This window comes from Hylobates moloch, unplaced genomic scaffold (assembly GCF_009828535.3).
Source record: "Hylobates moloch isolate HMO894 unplaced genomic scaffold, HMol_V3 SCAFFOLD_13, whole genome shotgun sequence".
Classification (NCBI taxonomy): domain Eukaryota; kingdom Metazoa; phylum Chordata; class Mammalia; order Primates; family Hylobatidae; genus Hylobates; species Hylobates moloch.
In genome coordinates, this window is record NW_026652288.1 from 82,390,047 (window position 1) to 82,412,846 (window position 22,800).

General features: G+C 34.5%; 1 protein-coding gene across 4 annotated transcripts in view; it reads left to right on the forward strand.

Annotated features, from left to right (window-relative positions):
• The window catches only part of ECT2 (epithelial cell transforming 2), a 69,193-nt gene that overhangs the window by 39,479 nt on the left and 6,914 nt on the right, over positions 1-22,800 (forward strand). For all 4 annotated transcript variants that reach the window (XM_058426809.1, XM_058426810.1, XM_032174010.2 and 1 more), the window contains 4 exons: positions 10,747-10,825; positions 10,992-11,111; positions 13,826-13,964; positions 15,851-16,005. In XM_058426809.1, the coding sequence (XP_058282792.1) occupies positions 10,747-10,825; positions 10,992-11,111; positions 13,826-13,964; positions 15,851-16,005 (493 nt within the window). The remainder of the gene's footprint in view (positions 1-10,746; positions 10,826-10,991; positions 11,112-13,825; positions 13,965-15,850; positions 16,006-22,800) is intronic.

The window sequence follows — 22,800 nt, forward strand, 5'->3', positions numbered from 1 at the left end:
TTACCTATTATTTGTTTCACTGGAGTAACACTTTTCATTTTTCTTCAAGAACTTTTCTTTTGCATTCATAGTTTGGCTGTTTGGTGCAAGAGGCTTAGCTTTAGGACTATCTCTGTTTTCAACTTGCTTCTCTTACTAAACTCAATCATTTCTAGCTTTTGATTTGAAGTGAGAAATGTGTGACTCCTCCTTTCACTTAAATAGAGGACTTTGTAGGGTTGGTTATTAATTTTAATATTGTTGTATCTCAGGGAATGGAGAAGCAAGAGGAGAGAGAGCGATAGGGGAATGGCTAGTTGGTGGAGCATTCAGAACACACACACACTTATCAATTAGGTTTGATGTCTCATATGGGCATTGTTGGTGGTGTCCCAAAACAATTACAATAGTAACATCAAAGATCACTGATCACAGCTCATCATAACAGATAAAATAATAATGAGAAAGTTTGAAGTATTGAGAGAAATAGCAAAATGTGATAGAGACACGAAGTGAGCACATACTGTTAGAAAAATGACATGATAGACCTACTTGACACAGGGTTGCTTACAAACGTTCAATCTGTGAAACAACAACAGCAACAACAAAGAAACACTATATGTGAAGCACAATAAAGTAAAGCACAATAAAGCGAGGTATGCCTATATGCACTTTCTACGATTTTAAGTACATGGAATCTTTTGTCTGGCTTTTTTTTTTTTAACTCAGCATAATTACTTTGAGATTAGTCCTTATTGTTGCTTATTTCAATAGTTAATTTACTTTTATTTTCCATTGTATGGCTATATCACAGTTCATCCATTTTCATGTTGATGGCATTTTGGTTGTTTCCAGTTCTTGGCTATTCCAAGTAAAGGTGCCATGAAAATTTGTGAACAAGCTTGTGTAGACATATGCCTTCATTTCTCTTGAATAAATTCCTAGGAATAGGAATGGTAGGTCAGATAGTAGATTTTTCCTTTTTTTTTTGGTGGAGGGGGTGGTATCTCATTCTGTGATCCAGGCTGGAATGTGGTGGTGTAATGTTGGCTCACTATAACCTCCACCTCCCAGGCTCAGATGATCATCCCACCTTAGCCTTTTGAGTAGCTGGGACTACAGGTGCAGTGCTACCGTGCCTGGCTACTTTTTTCTATTTTTTGTGGAGACAGGATTTCACTATGTTGTCCAGGCTGGTCTCAAACTCCTGGAGTCAAGCAATCTACCTGCCTCAGCCTCCCAAAGTGCTGGAATTACAGGTGGAGCTACTGCACCCAGCAAGGTATAAGCATTTCTAAGAAACTGCCAAACTGTTGGCAAGACAGTTGTATTATTTTGCATTTCCACCAACAGTGTGTGGTGTTCCAGAGTTTCCACATCCTTACCAACAATTGGTATGGTCAGTGATTTCATTTTTTATTTATTTTTATTTATTTATTTATTTTTATTTATTTATTTTTGAGACAGAGTCTCACTCTATCTCCAGGCTACAGTGCAGTGGTGCGATCTCTGCTCACTGCAACCTCTGACTCCCTGGTTCAAGCGATTCTCCTGCCCCAGCCTCCGAGTAGCTGGGATTACAGGCACGTGCCATCACTCCCAGCTAATTTTTGTATTTTTAGTAGAGACAGGGTTTTACCACGTTGGCCAAGGTGGCCTCGATCTGCTGACTTTGTAATCTGCCTGCCAAAGTGCTGGGATTACAGGCATGAGCCACCGTGCTCAGCCTATTTTTTACTTTTTTATTCTTAACTTTTTAAGATGGAGTCTTACTCTGTTGCCCAGACTGGAGTGCAGTGGCACGATCTCTGCTCACTGCAACCTCCGCCTCTCAGGTTCAAGCAATTCTCCTGCCTCGGCCTCCCGAGTAGTTGAGATTACAGGCACCCGCCACCATGCCCAGCTAATTTTAGTATTTTTAGTAGAGACGGAGTTTCACCATGTTGGCCAGTCTGGTCTTGAACTCCTGAACTCAAGCAGTCCACCCACATCAGCCTTCCAAAGTGCTGGGATTACAGGCATGAGCCACCACACCCGACCTGGCCAGTCATTTTAATTTGTGACATTCTAATAGATGTTTGGTTGTCTTTCCTGGTGGTTTTGATTTGCATTTGCATGACAAATGATGCTAAATGTCTTTTCATGTGATTATTTGCTGTCATATTACTTTCTTTGGTGATATGCCTGTTCAAATCTTTTGTCTGTTTGAAAAAAAATTGCGGTTTTTTTGTAATTGAATTTTGAGAGTTCTTTATATATTCGAGTTAAAAGCCTTTTTTTAAAAAAAGATATATGATTTGCAAATATTTTCTCCTAGTTTCTGGCTTGTTTTTTTCTTTTGACAATTTCTTGAAAAAATGAGTTCTAGATTTTTAAGTCTAATTTAGCAAATTTTATTTGAATGGATTGTGCTTTTATAGTTTTATCTAAAAAATATTTGTCTAACCCAAGGTCACAAGGATTTTTTTCTTATTTTCTTTAAGAATGTTTGTGGTATTAGTCTTTACGTAAAAAGATCATTTAGGTCTATGATCCATTTTGAGTTAATTTTTGTATATGGGGCATGGTATAGATTGAAGTTCATTTTTTAAAATATGGAAATCTATTCTAGCAGTGTTTGTCGCAAAGAGTATCCTTTCTCCAATGAATTGCTTTTGTACCATTGCTGAAAATCAGCTGACCATAAATGTAATGGTTTATTTCTTTACTCTCAATTCTGCTTCATTGATCTATATGTCTGTGCTTATTCCAGTACCACACTGCCTTGATTACAGTACTTTAAGTTTTGAAATTGGGAAGTATGTGTCTTCCAACTTTGTTCTTTTTCAAAATTGGTTTCGCTATTCTGAGTTCCATAAATTTGGCATGTGGCTTTTAGGAGCATCTTGTCAGTTTCTGAAAAACAACAACAACAACAACAAAACTGTGGGGAATGTGTATAGGAATTTTATTGAATTTGTACATCAATTTGAGGAGTATTATCTTAGCAATATTATTATTATTATTTTTTGAAACGGAGTCTCACTGTCACCCAGGCTGGAGTGCAGTGGCACGGTCTCGGCTCACTGCAGTCTCCACCTCCTGGGTTCAAGTGATTCCCCAGCGTCAGCCTCCCGAGAGTAGCTGGGACTACAGGTGCGCACCATCACGCCTGGCTAATATTTTTTTAGTAGAGATGGGGTTTTAGCATGTTGGCCAGGCTGGTTTCGAACTCCTGACCTCAGATGATCCACCCACCTTGGCCTCCCAAAGTTCTTCGATTACAGGCATGAGCCACCGCACTTGGCCTATGTTAGCTATATTAAATCTTCTGATTTATGAATATTTCCATTTATTTACTTTTAATTTCTTTCAGCTATATTTCGTGGTTTTCAGAGGATAAGCTTTGTGCGTTTCTTGTTAAACTTATTCTTAAGTATTTTATTCTTTTTGATGCTATTGTAATACAAAAATTAGCCAGGCATGGTGGTGTGGTGTGCGCCTGTAATTCCAGCTACTCAGAGGCTGAGGCAGGAGAATCGCTTGAACCAGGAGGTGGAGGTTGCAGTGAGCCAAGATTGCACCACTGCACTCCAGCCTGGGCGACAGAGTGAGATGCTATCAAAAAAACAAAAACAAAAAAAACAACTTTCAAAATTGTCAAAATACATTTGTGCTTGGAATTAGTGGTTAGACAGTTTTATGTTTGTTGCTGCTAAATGTTTTAAAGTCATGGAGCTTTAAGTCCAGCCTAAAATGAAATGATCTTCATGTAATTCTTTGATTTAAACTAACATTATTATTGATTTAATAAAAACAGCTCTATCTTTTGAGTTATTTACAACATACCCGTGTATTTCACTTTAGGTTCTTACTTAGGTGAATATCTGATATTAACAGGTTATAAGTTTGATTAATAAAAATAACTTAAAATAATGACTAGCTCTAATACCTCAATTTTCATAATGAATCTAGGCATAATTGCTAAAAAATTTATGTAACTGTAAATGGGATAAACATTTATAACTAAACTTTGCAAGTAATTTGAAATCTTTGTTATGTTACATTAAATTAAGTAATAGAGAGCTCATTAAATGCCCGAGTCATATCCAAATAAGAGAAAAAACAAAAACGAATTGCTGAATAAATAGGTTTGTTCTTGGCTTCTTAAATTTTATAAAAAGACTAAATATACTTAGATCTGTTAATACACATAAAATTATAAGAGGACAATGTGTTTTTTAATGAAAAAACAATGATTTTGTCAAATTCACAGGTTATTTAAAGTTTGTTTCAAAATATAAATTTAAGAAGAAAATTAAAATTGGAGGAAAAACCAGTGTGGGAGAGAGAGAAATGCAAAGATAGTTATGGATATAAAGATGTATTTTTAGTTAAATAATAATTTAAAAATGTCTGTGATAAATTTTTGTCCTAAGGCAAAATGGTTTTTCCAATATCAAAAAATTATAGGACTAAGACTAGGTGTTTGAGAAAATGATGAAAGATCTAAACAAGTCAAAGAGGGGTTATGAAGGCTGGGCTTTGTAAAGGAAGGTTTATGTGTGATCAGGTTGACAGGGTTGGAAAGGATTTCTTTGTAAGGTTTTTCTAAAAATTAAACATTGGTGTCAGGAGTGCATTGATTGATATAGGACCAAAGTCTGAATCTCTATGTTTACAACAACGAGTTTTACTTGAAGTATCGATCAGCTTTTAATAAAATTGCAGTAGGTTTTAATTTTTAATTCCAGAATCTGTTTCTTTATCAGCCATCTTCTAAACTGCACGCATTTTCTATTTTGTCTTACATATCTTCCTGATATCTATTTAATTTCCCCAATTCAGGTTAAAAATGCTGTCTTCCTTATTTAAAATTATTTTAATTAATTAATTCATTTACTTATTGGAGATAGTCTCACCGGGTCGCCCAGGCTATAGTGCATTGGTGTGATCTTACCTTATTGCAACCTCTGCCTCTCAGGTTCCAGCGATTCTCCTGCCTCTGCCTCCTGAGTAGCTGGGATTTCAGGCGCATGCCACCACGCCCTGCTAATTTTTAGTAGATACGAGGTTTCGCTATGTTGGCCAGGCTGGTCTTGAGCTCTTGGTCTCAAGTGATCCTCTCACCTCCCACAGTGCTGGAATTGGAGGCATGAGCCATCACGCCCAGCCCTAATTCTTAAGGTAGCATTTTCCTTTTGAAATTTCTCAAATTCATATATCAGGTTCAACTGTGTGTGTGTGTGTGTGTGTGTGTGTGTGTGTGACAGGGTCTCATTCTGTCACAGGCTGGAGTGCAGTGGCACAATCTTGACTCACTGCAACCTCCACTTCCCAGCCTCAAGTGATCCTCCTACCTCAGCCTCCTGAGTAAATGGGCCTACAGGGGTGCACCACCATGCCTAGCTAATTTTTGTATTTTTTTTTTTTTTAGAGATGTGCTTTTGCCATTTTGCCCAAGCTGGTCCCAAACTCCAGGGTTCAAGCAATCCACCGGTCTAGGTCTCCCAAAGTGCTGGGATTACAAATGTGAGCCACCATGCCCGGCAGGAGTTTCAGCTTTTGCTGTGCCTCACAGCACATGATTTTCAGGTCATACATTGTTACCTTTTGCTTTTTCACCTTTTGAGAAGGCATGGGTTGATAACTCTTTTCTTCAGCTTTTTTCTGTCAGCTTTCATAACTGTTTTCTGTGGTTCTAACTCTGCTGTTATATCCTGACACTAAAATGTTCATCTTGAAGGCCTTGATTCTTTACTTGTGGCTTTTCATGATGTGTCTGAGTTGTTACAGTTATTGTGTAACATTGTTCCTTTGTCTAATTAAATTCAAGTGCTCTTTTCATCTGGCTCAACTTCCAGGTTATCTAAGTGAGCTTCCCCCAAGAAGGACAATCATACTGCAGAAAGTTTTTCTTTGCCTTTTTGATAACTGGCCTAAGAAACAGGTTTTATGTTTTATCAAGAAAATGTCCTGTGTTGCCTTTATTCGGTTTTTGATTACTTAAAATAAAACCCATATGCATAATATACAAAAGAAGAAGCTGAGATTTTTAAAGGTTAAGGCTTTTTTGTTTGTTTTTATCCATGTAGCTCTGTATTCCTTTTAAAGCCTTGTGATTATCACTCTGGTTACATAAATGACTATTATTTCACAAATGACCTGTGATCCTGTTTTGATCAAATGTCTTGAGACTTTCAACATCTTTGGCAAACTTCCCCAAAATCAAATAGTTTTAGTCTTTTTAACCTAAACTAACTGAGATTTTTGAGGTGAACTCCTGGAAAGCCTCAAAAGATTTCTCTCATCTTGAGAGATATTAAATTATTAGGCTTATTTGATAAGTTGTGTAAAAGACATTGACAAATGATAAGTGCTACTAGATCTTCTTTTAGTTGCATTTGTGGGTATTTGTTGATATGTTTCACAAATTGTGTAAGTTATAGAAATCTGTTATTAGTTATAATTTTGGTTGTTATCTTAATGCCATGTTTAATAGAGATAACTAAATTTTGTTGTCAGTTGCAAACTTTCATCAGCTTTTTAAACTGTGGCTATTCGAAGTTTTTGTCATCTGGTTAGGATTTTGAATTCTTCCCTAAAAACACTGATAATCATGAAAATGATTCTATCTAACAAGTGCCCTGAAGTCAAGTTTCTGATAACTTTTAAGATCAATGGACTTGATAAAAATTTCCAAAACTCTAATGGAAAAAACTGTTGGATTCACGAAACTACTAATCGAGATCAAGCAGAACAAAAATGAATTACATAAGATTGAATAACTGATGAAGATAATGTTTTAATGACTTTTATTTAAAATGTTGTTGGTTCTTTATGCAAATGTTTTGTTTTCCAGACTTAAGAAAATCTCCTCAAGCTATCTATAATTTACAACAGTTTAATAAAGTATGCTTTTGTAAATATAGATAGAACATTTATTTTTTTCTATTTGATTCCTCCATAATTTGAAAACTTTTTGAGCATTCTTTTAGCAATATAGTTATTTACATAAGTCTAATAGAAATCTGATCTCTCTTTATAGCCGAATACAGTTGAAAACATTGGTTATATTACCAAGGCTTTGACTGAAATGTCATATTTGACAATATGCATAAAATGCCTGACTTCAAAGGTTCCTAGCCTTACAGTGAGTAAATTAAAAACTGTCACTTCTTGGCAGACCCGGGAACCTTAAGACTGTAAGTAAAATATAAAGTCTGCCTTGGTTTGGTTTCCTAGCCTCAAGAGGTTTTAAAATCTGAGATTTTTATGTGATCATTGTAGAAAAAAAGTTATATTTCTAATAAAAAGCTGTAATACACCTGTTGTTAGATTGTAGCTCTGTTGGTTGTTTTTGAGTTCTTGTTATCTACCTATAGTCTAGATCCTAAATTCTTCCAGATTTCTCCAATCCAACCGTCTTCCATAAAATTGCTAAAAATGAGAACTGTACTGTTTCTAAAGCCCTATCAATGGAAACTAGATAAATTTTAAGAAACAAGTCTTGTGCCTAATGCATGGGCCACATAAAAAGTTCACCAAAATGTCTTATGCTTTAATCAGAGACATTCAAACTGCAAACCAGGACAAGAAGTGACATTTTTTAAATGCTGTAGACAGCCTTTCCCAAGACAATGAGGCAAGACTCCATATGATGACACTCCTACTCCTCTTGATGCCTATCTTTTTGGCTTGACAAAATAATGCTGTAATTAAATTTCACAATCAGTAACTGCTATAAGTAACTTGACAAAACCTGACCTAAGAAATCCTTTTATTCCACTAGTAACTTTAGCAATATCTATAACACAACTTTTTGTTCAAAATGTACTGGTGGTCCTTTCTGTAGAGTTGGCATTCTTTGCTTTAATTCAACCCAGTTCTAAAATACTACTCAATGGCTACAATTAGTCTCATCCAGTACCCGCAATGGTTTTTTGATTTGTTTAGTTAGTTGCGGTCAGGCTTGTGTTCTGTTTCAAATCGATTGTACAAACTAAATTTATTATATTAATTATTTTTTGTGTTATGATTTTTAAGCCTTGTTTTTATTGCTTGTCTAATCTTTGTAAAGCCAACTCTCTTAACACTTTGAGATGGCTGCTAATACCTATGGAACTAACAAGATGGAACTCAGTGCTGGACTTCAGGCAAACCTGCCCTGAGAAAATTTTCCTTTTTGTCCTCTTTGTTACTCAAATGTGGCCCAGCTCCCTGACATAGACCCTCTATATCTTCCCCACAATGTGGGATAGAGACAACCAGGACAGGTTTGTCCAGGCCTCGAGGGACAATTAAGCCTAACTTCAAGATGATTGATTAGCTTTGCTTTCAGAGAAAGATCTTGATCAAAGGGGGAAATGTGAGCATTGATTATACAAAACTGGATCATTCTTGTCATACCCAACTAAATCAGAGTTGAGGGACAGAGGGGAAAAACACTTGGGGCGCATGGCAGCTGTTCTAATAATTAAATTTTCCACAAGCCCAGCTGCTTAAAATGGCCTACTGTAATCCTAAGACCGGTTTTACTTAATAGTTGCTGAAGCAACCTGCTATGACTCTGACTAGTTTTACTCACCACTATCACTCACCACTCAGCTTGCCAGTTCCCCAAAACTTTACTAGTGTCAGTGAGCTTTCTTTAAAAACAATACGTAATAACATTTTTTTCTAATAAAACTCCCAACCTTCTCTTTATTGTTAGAACAGACTTTATTATTTGAAGACCACTTGGTCAGTATGTATGCCCTGAATTTATAATTCTTGCTTCCCCAATAAAAAGTAAAATGAGAAATTTATCTTTATATTTTATTTTTGACTTCGACATTATTGCTATCTTCAATTTTACTAAGCTTTTCTTTTGTAGTGTTTAATCTGCTGTTATTCTCATCTGGTGTATTTTTCATATAAAACATTGTAGCTTCCATCTCTGTATGACTGATTTGGGTCATCAAAAATGATGACCACTGCTTCCTTTTTCTTTAAAGTCTTACATGCTTTCCTTTTGTACTTTCCTACTTCTGCCAAAGTGTTGCCACCTTATATATCACGTACATTATTATTTATGGTATGATTACAAGAAAATCTTGAATAACAGTTCATGTGCAGAACAGTTACAGATACAACCAAATCTCACCAAAAATTCACTTGTGTTAAATGCAGAATTTTGTTGTTATGAGGCTAATGAAAAATGATAACTTTTATCTGGTCAGTAAATAAGATCTTTTAAAAATATCTTTCATATTTTTGCTTAAAATGTTCAATCTTTCTTGCAGTTTTTAGAATTTATGACATGAATATAATAACTTTAAATTATTTACTAATTCACTTATCTCTGTTTCAGGTTTGTTTTTTTTTCTCATTAGTCTTATTTTCCTGTTTCTTTGCATGCCTGGCATTATTTTATTGGATTCTAGACATTGTCAGTTTTACTTTTTTGAGAGCTAGATATTTTTGTATTCTTAAAAGTGTTTTTGGGTTTTTCCTGGCATGCAGTTTAAGTAGCTTGCAAACGGTTTGATATTTTCATGTCTTGCTCTTAAACTTTGTTAGGCAGAATCAGAATAGTATTCAGTCTAAGGTTAATTTTCCCCACTATTGAGGAAAGATCTTTCTTAGTACTCTACCCTGATGTCACATTAATCTTGAAGTTTTCCACTCTGATTGATGTCACTGTTCCATGCCATATGAGCACTGAGCACTGTTAACTCTGATTTTTTAACGTGTCTTCCCTAACCTCGGATAGTTTTCTTACATGCATGCAGTGATCAAGTCGAGAACTGTGTACACAAGGAAGCCTTCTGAAAACAGGAGTTCTCTCTGTACAGCTGTTTTCCAGTAATTTGCTCTGCAAACTAGGCATCTGATCACACTGGACTCCCACATTTGCTTCTTCTCTTAGGGATATAGCTAGGCACTATCTGTGCTTTCTTTGCAGGGAAGAAACTTTCTCTAGGCTATAAGCCAGGACAGTTGTAGGGCTTAGCTTGTTTCTGTTTCACAGAAATGGATGTTAAGTGTCTTGAGAACCCTTGTTTCTTTATATTTTGACTGATTTTTTTAGTTGTTTCAGGCAGAAAAGTAAATTCATTCCCTGTTATTCTATCTTGTCTGAAGCAGTAGCCTTAGTTTTTGTTTCAGTGAAATGATTAGCCTATGACTTGGGAAGACTTACATGAAATCTTATTTGAACTTAAATTGAGAACTTCAAAATTTTATTAGTCTTAATTTTGTACAGGTTTAATGTATTTTAGAAAGTGCATAGGGAGTATAGTAAAGAATATAGAAAGGAATAATAGTAAAATGTTCTTGTCACCTAGACTGGAGTGGAATGGTGTGATCTTAACTCACTGCAACCTCCTGCTCCTGGGTTCAAGTGATTCTCCTGCCTCAGCCGCTGAGTAGCTGGTATTACAGGTGCCTGCCACCATACCCAGCTAATTTTTATATTTTTAGTAGAGACAGAGTTTCACCATGTTGGTCAGGCTGGTCTCGAACTCCTGACCTCAGTGATCCACCCACCTTGGCCTCCCAAAGTGCTGGGATTACAGGCGCAAGTCACCGCACCTGGCTGGAAGTTGTTTGTTTGTTTGTTTGTTTTCCTCATCCTGGGCTCCATAGGCATGGAAACTTTTTTAATGGGATACTTTTAAGGAGTATTTTAACTGATTCACTTATCAAAATTAAGACATTCACATCAAACACAACTTGTGACATGAGTTGTGTTTGTTGCAGTTTTCATGTTCTATTTTAAAAGTTTTAAAAATAACTATTTTTCAGGCATATTAATGAGGATAAGAGAAAAACAGAAGCTCAAAAGCAAATTTTTGATGTTGTTTATGAAGTAGATGGATGCCCAGTAAGTATTCTTCTTTAACAATTATTAATTTATTTTCTTCTTGTTAATGAGGTTTCTGTGGTTTTAATATAAATAATATCTTGGCACTACTTTCTTTTAAATTACAACTTCTTAAAAATTACTTGATACCAAGTGATCTCTTTTGTTATATTTTCAACCTATACAGGCTAATCTTTTATCTTCTCACCGAAGCTTAGTACAGCGGGTTGAAACAATTTCTCTAGGTGAGCACCCCTGTGACAGAGGAGAACAAGTAACTCTCTTCCTCTTCAATGATTGCCTAGAGGTAAAGATGTACTTCACATAGTATAATAACACTACGGATTTTTGTAACTTCCCTGAATATTTAAAACCAAGCTTTAATTGAAGAGTAATGTAGAATTTTAAATAAACTCAAATAATCTTTTTTTAAAAAAATCGAGGACAATTTATGATTTAATACTGTTAATAGAATGCTTTTAGAAGAAGGTCTAATAAGAAGTGTAAATTTTCATGACTTCAAATCTAAGTTAAAATGAAAATTTATTTCCATGCAAATAAATGCTTAGGTCAAGAAATCTGGTAACTTCTTGTTTCTATGTATATTTATTCAAGATTTGTAAAATAATTCTGAGTTTTTTGAAATTTCAGTAGATTTTTTCCAATAATGATGCGGTTGTATTTTGTTGAAGAGGGAGATAACTTGATAATTTACTATTATGAATTCTTTATGATTCCTCGATTCTTCTTAAATCAGCAGGTTTTAGAGTGAATGAGGGGTCAGGTGGGGTATAATGAATCTAATTCTAGAATTCTTACTCAATTAGATTTTCTTTTTGTTTTACCCCTGCAAGCAAATTGAATTACGTGTGTGTGTTTTAACTTGTTCATCCCTCTAATACGTATTTTTAAACAACAGTAGTGAGGGATAAAAAGAAGTGCGGTTTTCCTTCATCTCAGAAGAGAAAAATGTTCATTTTTATAAAACAGACATTAATAAGAAGACTCATTTGACTTTTCTGTCACTGGAAACTTTCTGTTACCTTCATCAAAATGATTAAAGAATTTCCTTTTCTTTTCTTTTTCTTTTTCTTTTTCTGTTTCTGTTTCTGTTTCTTTTTCTTTTCGACAGGGTCTTACTCTCATTGCTCAGCTTGGAGTGCAGTGGCAAGATCACCGCTCACTGCAGCCTTGACTTCCTGGGCTCTGGTGATTTTCTTATCCCAACGTCGCAAGTGGCTGAGACTATAGACACTCGCCACCACACCAGTCTAATTATTTTTAGTAGAGACTGGTTTTGCATGTTGCGCAGGCTGGTCTTAAACTCCTGGACTCAAACAATTTACCCACCTCAGTCTCCCAAAGTGTTGAGATTACCATTGGGATTATAGGCGTGAGCCACTGCACCTGCCTCCTTTTTCTTTAAAGTCTTATATGCTTTCCTTTTGTCTTTTCCTACTTCTATCAAAGCGTTGCCTTCTTATATATCATATACATTATTATTTATAGTATAAAATGCAAGGAAATCTTAAAGAGCAGTTCATGTGCAGAACAGTTACACGTACAATAAAATCTCACCAGAAATTCACTTGTGTTAAATGCAGAGTTTTGTCGTTATGAGGCTAAATGAAAAGTACTTTTTTGGTCAATCATGTTACAGAAAGCACAAAAGTAAAGACAGTCAAACCACTATACACAATTGACTGTCTCCTGAAGTGAGAAAGTCAAAAAATGATGCGACAGATAATTCTCAACTACCTGTTTCCCTCATGAAAAGGACTTTAGCCTGCCCTGATTGAGAACAGATGCTAGGCAGAGTCAATTTTCAATTATATTTTATCTGGATTCGCATCATTATGGGGTTTTACTGTATATAGTTTCTCTGTACTTTGTTTCTATTAAAGCTTTTATAGGTTTTTCCTGTTGGAGTCCCTAGGTCAGCTTGCTCTATTCATCTAATAGGTTATCTTTATTTCTTTGCTAACCCATTCTGGTTTTTATCCCTTATTTCTGAGAGCTATGGCTTACTTTAAATTTTTGATCGTATATCCCCTCCAAATTCCTCGCAGTCTTCTGTAATTGGTTCATCGACTTGCCATTCACTTTAATTTCTGGTATTGGTCATCTCCGTAGCTCCCAAGTCCCTGGCTTCTCATTTTCCCTACCTTCTTGAATCTACTTTTTTTGTTGTTCTATCTCTTTTAGCCTCCCTGTCTTAGAATCACTTCAACAAAAACTGCTTTATTTATAACATTAAATTTGGACTTCAGAATTCATAATAAATATAAAATAAAAACTTATAATCTTAAACTGTTATTCTTTAGCTTGTTTGTTTAGGAAAAATAAACAAAACTCTTGGTAAATTGGCAATGGAAATTGTGGTACATTCTTAACCTGATAAAAACCTATAGCCATCGTCATACTTAATAATAAATGTTAGAAACATTCAAAATGGGTAAAATCTATGTTTTCTTAATGACAGATTATGTTATACTGAAACTAATTTGGGATTTAAGGATATATTTGATTTTTAAATGTTTTATCTGTATTTTAAGGGTTTTTTTTAAAAACTGTGTACTAGCATTTGTCATCAAATTAACACTTGTTGTTGTTTTTCATTTCTAAAAATTAAGCTTAAAATCATTTAATTGTTTTGCTTAGCCAACTGTTCCTCTTCTCCTGAATTCTAGGAGTTTCATTTAAGATTCTGTCATTCCTTGATCCTATCGCTTCTCATCATGCTTCTAGTTCTTTCATACCTCTGGGACCTTTTGCAAAATATCCCTTGGCCTGTTTTCCTGATTTTTGAACTCTTCTTATATAAACATGAACATTTCTGCTATACAATTACATGTTTGACTTTTGTTACATAGTAACTCTGCTTATAACAACTTTGTAATGAATAATAACTAAATGAATTATATATAGATTTATGTGATTAGTGCTATTTTATTTTTTAAGTATTTGGTCCTTCTTTTTCTTCATTTTATTGACCGATACTTTTTTATTTTCTATAATCAGATAGCAAGAAAACGGCACAAAGTTATTGGCACTTTTAGGAGTCCTCATGGCCAAACCCGACCCCCAGCTTCTCTTAAGCATATTCACCTAATGCCTCTTTCTCAGATTAAGAAGGTATTGGACATAAGAGAGACAGAAGGTATGTCAGTTGGATACATTCTTAGTTATATAAAAATAGTTTATATTCATTGTAGGTTTGATTTACTCCATTTTGGCTTTTTTAAATTGGTAAATTATCTTTAAATATAGTTGGTCAGACTGCTAAAGTAATTGTTCTTGCACCTCCATCCCATCTCCATCTCTAGGAACAGAACTGACTTTCTGTTTTCTCAAATGAAAGTACTATCTCAACCTATAGGATACCCTCATCTGTTAAAGGTCATAGAGCTTTTAAATGGCTATGTATTAAAATAGCACGCTAACCTAGCCTATTCCCACACCAAAATTTATTCTTTTGGTTCCTTCAGAATACAAAATAACCAGTCTATTACCTGCACCCCCCATCTTAACACTTTCACTGTTGGCCAACAGTTGCATTTTTAGGGCTATGTTTAAGGTACGGATCAGGAATAGATGTGGGTGCAATAAATAAACCCAGAGTAACTGGTAGACTTGATATGGAGTCATATGTGTATTAAGGAATGTTTTACTCTTAACTTTGGTAGTGTTACAGAGCAGGTTCTCTGAAGGCCTGAAATTGCTGAAAATTTATACCTACCTACAACAGTGTCATCTGTTTAATTGACACCCAGTGGTGTATGTGCATGGCCATATTTTGGATGTTAGGCATATATTTTTACAATATTTAGCTCTTTCCATTACTGATTCCTCTAATAATGAAAGGTTTCAGTTCATGAGAAATTTTTTTTTTTTTTCCTTTATAAGAAATGATTTTTTCTTTGTTTTTTTGTGGGGTTTTTTTTTTTTTTTTTGAGATAAAGTCTTTGTCACCCAAGCTGGAGTGCAGTGGCGCAAACTTGGTTCACTGCAGCTCCCGCCAGGATTCTCCTGCCTCAGCCTCCTGAGTAGCTGGGATTACAGGCGTGTGTTGTCATGCCTGGCTAGTTTTTTTATATTTTTAGTAGAGACGGGGTTTCACCATGTTGGCCGGGCTGGTCTCGAACTCCTGACCTCAAGTGATCCGCCCACTTCAGCCTCCCAAAGTGCTGGGATTACAGGTATGAGCCACTGCACCCAGCCAAGAAATGATTCTTAAAGAAAACTTGAATAGCAACTTCCTGCTCTTTTCACTTAGCTGACAAATTCTGGATTTATTAAAGGTTACATAGTATAGTTGTCCCTTGGTGTTCATGGGGGATGGTTCCTGGACCTCCCTTGGTTACCAAAATCTGGGATGCTCAAGTCCTGGATGTAAAATTGCATAGTGTTTGCATGTAACCTATACACATCTTCCCATGTACTGTAAGTCATTTCTAGGTTACTTATAGTAACTACACAGTGTAAATGCTGTGTAAACAGTTGTTATACTATATTGTTTAGGGAATGATGACAAGAATAAAAAGTGTGTACGTGTTCAATACAGATACAATCTGTTTTCTACTATTTTTTCTACTATTTTCGGTCAGCAGTTGATTGAATCCACAGATGCAGACCCACAGATACGGAAGGCTGACTAAATATTTGTTTTAAAAATCTTCATTTTTGGATTTTAATTATGGCAGACTTTGTTTAAAATAGGTTGTATTTTAGCATCTTGGTCGTGCAACTTTTGTAACACTTTTAATATTTTTATCATGGAAAATATTAAATGACGTGGAAAATACTGTTTACTTAATGCCATTAACTTATCATCATTAGTTCCTTACGTGGTATACTAGATTGTCTTTTCAGTGCTTCAGCTTAATATGGTGACGTTCTTTGTCTTATTAAAAATAGGACAAGGAAAGTGGAGAAGTGATAGTTCATTTCATTGGAATTTCATTGCTCTGAGGGAACTAAACTTGCATACATCTGTCATTTTCCAAGGAGTGACACTTAATGTTTATGGTTATTCTGGAACCCTAGATTGCCATAATGCTTTTGCCTTGCTTGTGAGGCCACCAACGGAACAGGCAAATGTGCTACTCAGTTTCCAGATGACATCAGATGAACTTCCAAAAGAAAACTGGCTAAAGATGCTGTGTCGACATGTAGCTAACACCATTTGTAAAGCAGATGCTGTAAGTTCTTAAAACAGTATTATAATGAAAGTTTCAATTTCATGACAGTGCATTCAGACTAAACCTGTACATTGTTAATGACTTGTTTATTATGAATGGAGAGTTTTAGTTTTGTGTATATTTAAAAAACTGATGTAATAAGTTGTTTTCGAAAATATTTTATATAGTGTAGGTACACAAAACATTATTTGAGTTCTTGGCTTACATAAGGTAGGCCCTCATAGTCTTATAGCCCCTGTGGCTCTGATTCAGTGAAGATTTTGGGACTTCTTATAATGTACCCTGTGATTTTTCATTAATACTCTTAGACATGGCTAAAAATTAGAGAGTATTTTGATTTTTGTTTGTTCGTTTGTTTGTTTTTTGGAGACGGAGTCTCACTCTGTTGCCCAGGCTGGAGTGTAGTGGCGTGATCTCGGCTCACTGCAACCTCTGCCTCCTGGGTTCAAGCGATTCTCCTGCCTTAGCCTTCTGAGTAGCTGGGACTACAGGTGCACGCCTCCACGCCCGGCTAATTTTTTATATTTTAGTAGAGACGGGGTTTCACTGTGTTGCCCAGGCTGGTCTTGAACTCTTGAGCTCAGGCAGTCTGCCCACCTTGGCCTCACAAAATGCTAGTATTACAGGCGTGAGCCACCGTGTCTGGCCAAAAAAAAAAAAAAAAAAAATCTTACTGAAATCAAGTTGAAAATTGAAAGTTGCCAATCCATTTTTCTCACGTGAACCTCTTAAAAATGAAATGCTATCATAAATATGTAATTATCATTATACTATACAGATTAAAGTGAAAATAGATGAGAGAATCAAAATAGGGAAGTTAAATGACTTGCCTGAAATCAGGTATCCCTGGATGAAATCCAGGTCCCTAAAAGATAATTTGATTTCTTCTTCTCTATATATGAGAGAGACACATGTGATAGACAGATGTAGACCTCTTACTCTTTGCACAAATGACATAGATTGAAGAGAATATGTGGATATAATGGATGACCCTTTTCAGTACAGTGGTACTGTAACTGAGATTGCATTGGGTGTTTCTGTGGGAATGAAACATGTAATTACAGTTAAGTGTGAAATCTTGGAAGACATTTAGGTATAATGTGGTTTATAAAGTAAGTATTCATTGACGAAAACCTCCTTCCAAAGTGTTTAGAACAATAATCAGACTTTTTGTTTGTGTGTGTGTTTGTTTTTAGATTTCTATGGGCCAAGAATATGTTCTTATAAATAAAAAATTGTTGCACAAAAGATTCAGAGAGGGAAATACAATGCTAGCACATACAATAGAATGCTAGCTAGAAAAATGATGGAGACCACTTTTGTTGTAAATCTTTCAAAACTGCTCATTGTAAGATTTTTTTTTTTGTAGGTATCCATCCACTTTTTCTAGGTATCCGTATATAACTTCTACCTGTAGAAGTTCCTTAATGCAGACATTACTCCTGCTCTTATCAGAATGTCAGACTAGATAGTTTATAGAGTGCTTTCCAAACTTATAACCCTAATACTGAAATGAAACGTTAACAGAAAATTTTTCTTCTATTGAATTACTAGCCACATGATGGCTAATAATACTAGAACTGAAATGTAATAACATACGGAAGAAATTCATAAGTAAAATTAGCCACAAGATGGCAGCAAACGTTTAACTATGTTCTGACTTATTCTTACACTACAAAATTCTTTCAATCTATTGAAATTTTGTTCTTAAGAAATACGTTTGTAAATTCAGATACTCGGTGACTTCAGTTGAGCCCTTTCCTGTGTTTAAAGTTCTACATATAGTAAATGTTTATAAAGCCCTGAGAATTTTTCCATGTGAAGATAATGTGTGTGTATATCTACACACACACACACACACACACACACACACACACACACACACACACACAGACACACACACACAAGATGTAAAAAGATATAAAAATCTCTGATTCTTTGAATTAGTAGTTTTTGTTTTTGGTACCCTGTATATATATAATTTTTTAGTACCCTAAGTAACTTGAGCTTTCTTAATTAAAAGAGTAAAATAAGCACAACTATTTTATTCTATACTATTTCATTTGTCATGTCCACTCATTAATGATGTAAGAGTTAAAATTATCAGGCTGAAAGAAAACTTAATCTGATACCATTAAGTTTGAATCTAAGGCCAAGAGCATGACTGACTGATTCTTGGTCAAAGCATCTTAATAGTTTTTCTCCCCATGGATGTCATGTCCCATATTTTGTTATTTCAGAATCTAAAGATTAAAGTTTAAATCTATTGAAGATCTTATGTCTCAGAATCCTTATGTATGTATTTTTGGTCTCTTGCCAACGTGTAACCTTTAATTGAATGGTCCGTACTCTAACATTCATATATTGCCTAAGATAAGCTGGTAGCTTTGTGGAGGCCATTATGATTTCTGACCTCTAATGTCAGAAGTATAATTTTATTAATAAGTAAATTTAAGCAACGATACCCTTTCCCGAAGTTTGGTTAGTTTAAAAGTAACTTGATAATTAAATGCCATGTGCTACAATTTAGTACTTTTGCCACTAACTTTATATTTCTTTTGAAATTTTTCAAAACTTATCCTACATCTTGGTCAAATAAATCACCATTGGCTACTTAAGAGTTGCAGTCTTCATTCTGAGTTTTTAAACTTGTAAGTAGAATTTCTAACTGCGTGAGAAATAGACCAACGATTGGACATATATTAAAAGTTTGTGCTTGTATGCCAATAATACTTATAATGAAGTTAATATGATTTGTATTTAAAATTATAATTATTTTTCCATTTATTAGGCATACCTAGTAAGTTGTTAGTATAAATGTCTGTTATTGATACCACTTTAATTTGGCCATATCAGAAGCTCTAAGTTATAGGCGTGATTACAGAGTTTGAGGAAAACACTGAGGCACAGGCTAAAGGGAGGGGACACGTCATAATAGGTAGGATCTGGGGGTTTGAAGACTAGGGTAAGAGGAGAGCTTAGGGAAAGGGGAGAAGTGTCTGATAACTCACGAGTAGACAGGTTAATTGGCTTAAGATGTCAAATGCTAGAAAATTTCCTGTGAATTAACACCCATGAATAAGATTTCAAAATCTGTAGCGGAGGCTCGGTTTCTCCTGAAATTAATATTATATATCTCAGTGGGAGAGATTCACTACTACTTTTTAATCTTGAACTCAGCAGGTCTGTCTTCAGGTACATGTGAATTTGGAGTTGATAGAAAAACTCCTGCCCTTCCAAAGCTTCTTTAATGCTTGACATACTTTGAATAAGTCGTAAAATGTTTTTGGAATTATAGTAAGTATTTATTAAAAATGTGTGTTCTCAAGTCCAGCACAGCTTAAAAGTAAATAAAAATAAAAATGAGTTTTGGCTAATCTATCAATTTCACTTTTATTTTATTTTATTTTTTCGTCCTTGTCCTGGTACATATTGTATTTTAGAAATTTAGGGAAATAGACTAAAAAGCAGAAAGTTTTTTCTCTTCGTTGTTTGTTTTTAAAGAGAGAATGAGAATTATTGAGAAAGAATGAATAACAAATAAACCTAGGACTACTGAAGATAAGTTTCCCTGACTTTGCACTTTTGCCTGTGATTTACCCTGTCTACCTTCCTCTGTGCGGAGAGCACTAAAGGAAGTACTTCATATTCGTATCTTAGCAAAAATAATATATTTTATTATATTCTTAGCCACTAGTGAACTAGCAATATGTTCACCCTTTCATTCTGAACCCAGAATCTTCTAGAAAGGTAAAAAATCTTGTATCTATCTTCCCCTCCCCTAAGTCAGAAGCAGTTTGTTAGTTCATTGAGAGAAAGCATAAAGCCACTGGTTCCATTTTTAGTTCATCGATGGTTATTAATACTTAGTCATAGTTAAGATAACAACAGAAAAAAATGAGAAGCTCCTTTATTAGCATTTGCTAAGGATTTAAATTTCAGGGGCCTTCATTAAAAGTGCATTTCAGCAAAATTTAACACACTTGGAGTTTAGTTTCATTACATATAAAAATGGATACATTTTACATCAAAGAGTAACTTACCAATGTTTAGTTTAATAGTCATGCTATGATTTTTACCGTCTATTAAATTGAAAGATAATATTTGCACATAAGAAAAAAAATCAAATATACAACAGTATACTGCAGTAAAATATGTCTCATACCCCTGTCTGGCTAATCTGTCTTTCCAGGGGTATGACTTTTGATACTTTCTAGAAATATAAGCATAGACATATGTACATTCTTCAAAAATGTATTTCTTTTTTTTTGGGAGACAAAGTCTTGCTGTGTTACCCAGGCTGGAATGCAGTGGCGCAATCTTGGCTCACCACAACCTCTACCTCTGGGTTCAAGTGATTCTCGTGCCTCAGCCTCTTGAGTAGCTGGGATTGCAGACGTGCATGACCATGCCTGGCTAATTTTTGTATTTTTAGTAGAGACGGGGTTTCACCATGTTGGCCAGCCACGCTGATCTTGAATTCATGGCTTCAAGTGATCTGCCTCCCTGGGGGCCTATCAAAGTGCTGGGATTACAGGTGTGAGCCATCATGCCCGGCCAAAAATGTATTTATTAGATTTATTCCTAAGTAATTTTCTCTTTAGAATGCAGTCATAAATGGATATTTGACCTGTTTCTAAGCTGTTTTGTAAATAGGTGACTCTTTGGTATATGTGTGTTATTTTGTAATCAGTCACAGTTAATAAATTATCACTGTTTTTAATTATTTTCCAGCTAATTTTACTGGATCTTTCAGCTGTCAGTTAAAAAAAAAGTCATAAGTTTACCAATTGAAAGGAGCATTGATAAGTTACTTTATAGTTTAAAAATAAAACATAACAGAAGAATATACTTATTTTGATTTTTAATTGATTTTATTTATAATGACATAATTGTACATGTTTTGGGGTAAAGTGTTATGTTTTGTTGCATGTATACATCGTATAATGACCAAATCAGGGTAATTACCATGTCACTGTTTTCTTTAAGGAAAATATAGTTAAATGTCAAAACATTCTTTTCTGAATTTGCCTCTTATGGACATAAAAAATTCTATCAAATAGTAGGTTTTCAGTATATATCTGTTAAAATTGATAAAAATTGAAATAAAAATGGAATGAAATCAAAGCAGAATTAAGTTCATAAAAGTAAGGATACAACTGAGCTTATCCATATATACAGTGAGATATAGGAAATCCTAGTAGTGTAAAACCTTGCAGATATGTGTGGCAGAGCTTGAATCACATTCCTCAGTGCTTTGTTTCTTACAGATTGACATAAGGTATCAAATATTCAGTTGTTTTACAAACGATTACCTAGATAGTTGGCAAGAACCAACCGAAAACTATTAGAATTAGTAACAGAGCTTAGTAAAGCAGCCAAATAAAATATAAATACATATGTATCAAGAGTTTTCCTTTATGCTGGCAGTAACCAGTTAGAAAGTGTAGGAAATGAAGACCTCTTTTCCAATAAAATTTGATATAAAATGTCTGTAAAACATGAAAAAAATATATACCCAACTAATAGTTTAAAGCAATACAGATAAAGATAGCATTATATCAATTGTTTTTACAAATCAAATTATAAAAAAAAATTGAAGGAGACCATTGAGGGCTAGTGAGGCAAGATAGATTCTTTCCTGTTCTGACAGTGAGAGTATAGGTTGAAGCAGTATACCCTTTTTCCATCAGGAACTTTTCATATTCTGCTTTTCTACCTCTAGTGTTGTAGTTTAGAAAATTACCAACATGTGGTTTAATATTTTCATATACAAAGACATATACTTTCATTTATTTCTTTTTATTGTGGTAAAATATACATAACATAAAATTTACCAGTTTTGACCATTTTTAAGTATATAGTTCATTGGCATTAAGTATATTCATACTGTTGTGCAATATCACCACCATCTGTTTTTCGAGCTTTTTCATCTTCCTAAACTGAAACTGTGTACCCATTACATAGTAATTCCCCATTACTGTACTCTAAATGCTCAAAAATAGTGGAATGATTAAATTAATTGTGGTATAATCAGAGATTTGTCAGCTCTTCATTAAGAGTAAATCCTTTGAGACAAAAAAAATACAGCTAATTGAAAAACATAAGGTACAAAACTGAATAATATTCCAGTTTTGTTATGAAGAAACATTTTATACGTGTAGAAATATATCTCTAAGAAATATACCAAAGTGTAGATAGTAATTGATTAGGAGAGTTATGGGTAATTCGTGTTTTCTGAATTTTTCTTAAACTCAAAAAGTAACATTAAATTGAAACGATATTGACATTTACAAGTACTATTAACTGATTTGTACAAGATAAGCAACCTAGAGTTATTTAGCAAATCGATCAAGTGGAAAGAGAGGTTCTATAGCAGGCAGAGGGGATATGGTTGTTCAAATGACAAAATTAGAGAAGCTTTAGAATAACAAAAGCTGTCTGTGTATCAATGGTGGAGAGCTGAAGCAAGCATTATAATTGTTGAGTATAATATTTAACGCTTTGTAAAGAGGCTTAACATTTCATTTCAAAGTACTTCTATGCATTATTTTGTTTTAGCCTTATGATTACTATGGGTTAGGTATACCAGATATATTCTACATTTTGAAAATGGAAAAAATTTTCAGAAAAAACAACTTTCACAAGGTTGTTTTTTCTCTGTCACCATTAGAGTGAATAGTCTTATAGTGCCAGTGTAACAAGGCAATTTGGCTATTCATAGTCTAGATTTATAAATTTAAAGTGCAAATTGGTTATAGTACTATATAAAATCATTTTGTCTAACTTGCTTTC